The 2210-nt window shown below is 55.6% G+C and overlaps 1 protein-coding gene across 10 annotated transcripts in view; it reads left to right on the forward strand.

The window, feature by feature from the left end:
- The window catches only part of PLEKHA4 (pleckstrin homology domain containing A4), a 21955-nt gene that overhangs the window by 3286 nt on the left and 16459 nt on the right, over positions 1–2210 (forward strand). For 8 of the 10 annotated variants that reach the window (XM_011374578.2, XM_011374581.2, XM_023520155.1 and 5 more), the window contains 3 exons: positions 783–855; positions 961–1061; positions 1212–1321. In XM_011374578.2, coding sequence (XP_011372880.1) covers positions 783–855; positions 961–1061; positions 1212–1321 — 284 coding nt within the window. Of the gene's footprint in view, positions 1–782; positions 856–960; positions 1062–1211; positions 1322–1937; positions 2154–2210 lie in introns of all 10 variants that reach the window. The other 2 variants (XM_023520153.1, XM_023520154.1) reach the window with 1 other exon arrangement.

Genomic DNA, 2210 nt, shown 5'->3' on the forward strand with positions numbered 1-2210 from the left:
GGCCTCCGAAGGCTCAGCAGCAGGCCATAGCTTGGTCTTTGGAGCAAACAAGGGGAGAGATGGAAGAAAGTGTGACCCCAGACGAGCAGCGCCAGCATCCCCTGAGAACTCGCTAGGCAGGCAAACTGTCAGGCCCCAGCCCAGCCCTACTGACTTCAGAACTCTGGGGAGGGGACCCAGGAACCTGGTTTTAACAAGCCCTCCTGGTGAGTCTTGTGCACGCCTGGTGCCCTGGGGTAAGGAATTTGCAACTTATTCTAAGTGTGAAGATAAGCTCTGTTTTGAGCAGGGGACTCACACGATCTGATTTATCATTTAAAAAGATCCTGCTGCTTGGGGACGGCGTAGTTCTGGCAGAGGCGATGGGAGAGATGCATGCAGGATTCGGGTTATGGCTCAGTGCCACGATCCTGGCCTCTCTGTGTCTCAGGCTCCAGAACTATGGGACCAAGTCGTCGTGTATACAGCCGGTGCCCAGTCTCTTATTCGCAACTTCCCGTACCTTCTCAATCCGCAGTGGACAGATGAGGGGCCTAGTGGAGGGAGAAATGACTTGTTTAGGGGCAGTTTGAAAGCGGTGAAGCACTGTGTCCGGAATCTATGTCCTCTCAAGCACGACACACTGGCTTCCAGCTCTCCAGCTGAATCCATGGCATCAGACGTGTCTCTGTTCCTCCCCTCTCGCTGGGTCTCTGTCCCCAAACTCCAGAGCATCACGTTTTCCATCTCCTTTCCTCCTTCTCCTCGACTCAGGCCTCTCCTCCCACTCTCTCTCCCCCCAGGACAGTGCCGGGCTCCGGCTCTGGAAACGCCGCTGGTTCGTCCTCTCCGGCCATTGCCTCTTCTATTACAAGGGTCAGTGCCCCAGCTGGCGTGAGGCGGGCTGCCCCCTACCCTTTTTTCTAGCCTCTCGGCCTTTAGATCCCCGTGTGATCCCTGACCCCAGCCCCTCTTTTGCAGACAGCCGCGAGGAGAGCGTCCTGGGTAGCGTTCTGCTCCCCAGCTATAGTATCAGGCCAGATGGGCCAGGGGTCCCCCGAGGGCGGCGCTTCACCTTCACTGTGAGTCCGTCCATCCCCTGTGGGTACCGGGAGATGGGGACAGGCATTGGAGCATCCATTATTGGAGATAAAATATATTGGCCAGGTTCGACAGCATCTTCCTTTTTGGAAGGCAGGGGTGTCCGGGTCCCCAGCTCTGTCTCCCCGTAGGCGGAGCACCCAGGCATGAGGACCTATGTTCTGGCTGCCGACACGCTAGAGGACCTGCGGGGCTGGCTGCGTGCGTTGGGCCGGGCCTCCCGCGCAGAGGGGGATGACTGGTGAGTTACAGGTCATGCCCTTGACCCTGTACTTCCAACCTGGGTCAGTCTCATCTTCCCCTAGTACCTCTCCTTGAGGCCTTGCCCCTCAACGTCCAATCACTAGTCTTCTAGCAAAGGAGACTCCGCCCCCCCTGACCACCATTGGAAGAACTTCAGCTCTTCCAATCAGCAAAAAGCCTTTACCTCTAAGCCCCGCCCATCACTTTGTCCCGCCCTGCCATCAATATTCCACACTCTCTGATTGGCTCCCTCTGAAGTCTACACCCTCCCCTCCAAGTTGCCACCTAAACAATGTTGGATAAATTTAAAAACAAAACAAAACAAAACAAAACTTCAGTTTGTTTCTGTCCCTGCTTGCTCCAGTTTTTAGGCTGGAGATTCATAGTCTGGGGCTTTGGGTTCAGTGATCTGGACAGACCTTGTGGCCCGGCACAAGTCACTTCCACACTCTAGCCTTAGTTTCCCCACTTGCAAAATGGGGACAGTGACTTATAATGCACCATCTCTCCTTTTGTTCTGTATAGGTCCCTTTGCCCTGATCTGTGAAATCAGAATAAGGGCTGTTACGAGGTTCAAAGAAGTGATGTTTTTTTTTTCTATGCCCACTCGATAGTGGGCGTCCCAGATCACCTGTACGTCCCCAGCCCGGAGAGGGTCCTGGCGGCCCCGGTGGTCCTCCGGAGGCAAGCAAAGGGGAAGAGGGGTGCACCTTAGAATCACCGGAAGTGGCTCACCTTTCCAGAGGTCATGGCCGACCTGGGCTGCACCCTCCCAGCCCCATGGCCGACCTCCAGTCTGGATCCCGGATTCAGAGGACCAGGAGTCCGGAGTGAGTTGGACCAGGGAATCTGGGATGAGAAAGTTCTCTTGAGCTTTAGGGGAAAGG

Source organism: Pteropus vampyrus, unplaced genomic scaffold (genome assembly GCF_000151845.1).
Source record: "Pteropus vampyrus isolate Shadow unplaced genomic scaffold, Pvam_2.0 Scaffold250, whole genome shotgun sequence".
NCBI classification, from domain to species: domain Eukaryota; kingdom Metazoa; phylum Chordata; class Mammalia; order Chiroptera; family Pteropodidae; genus Pteropus; species Pteropus vampyrus.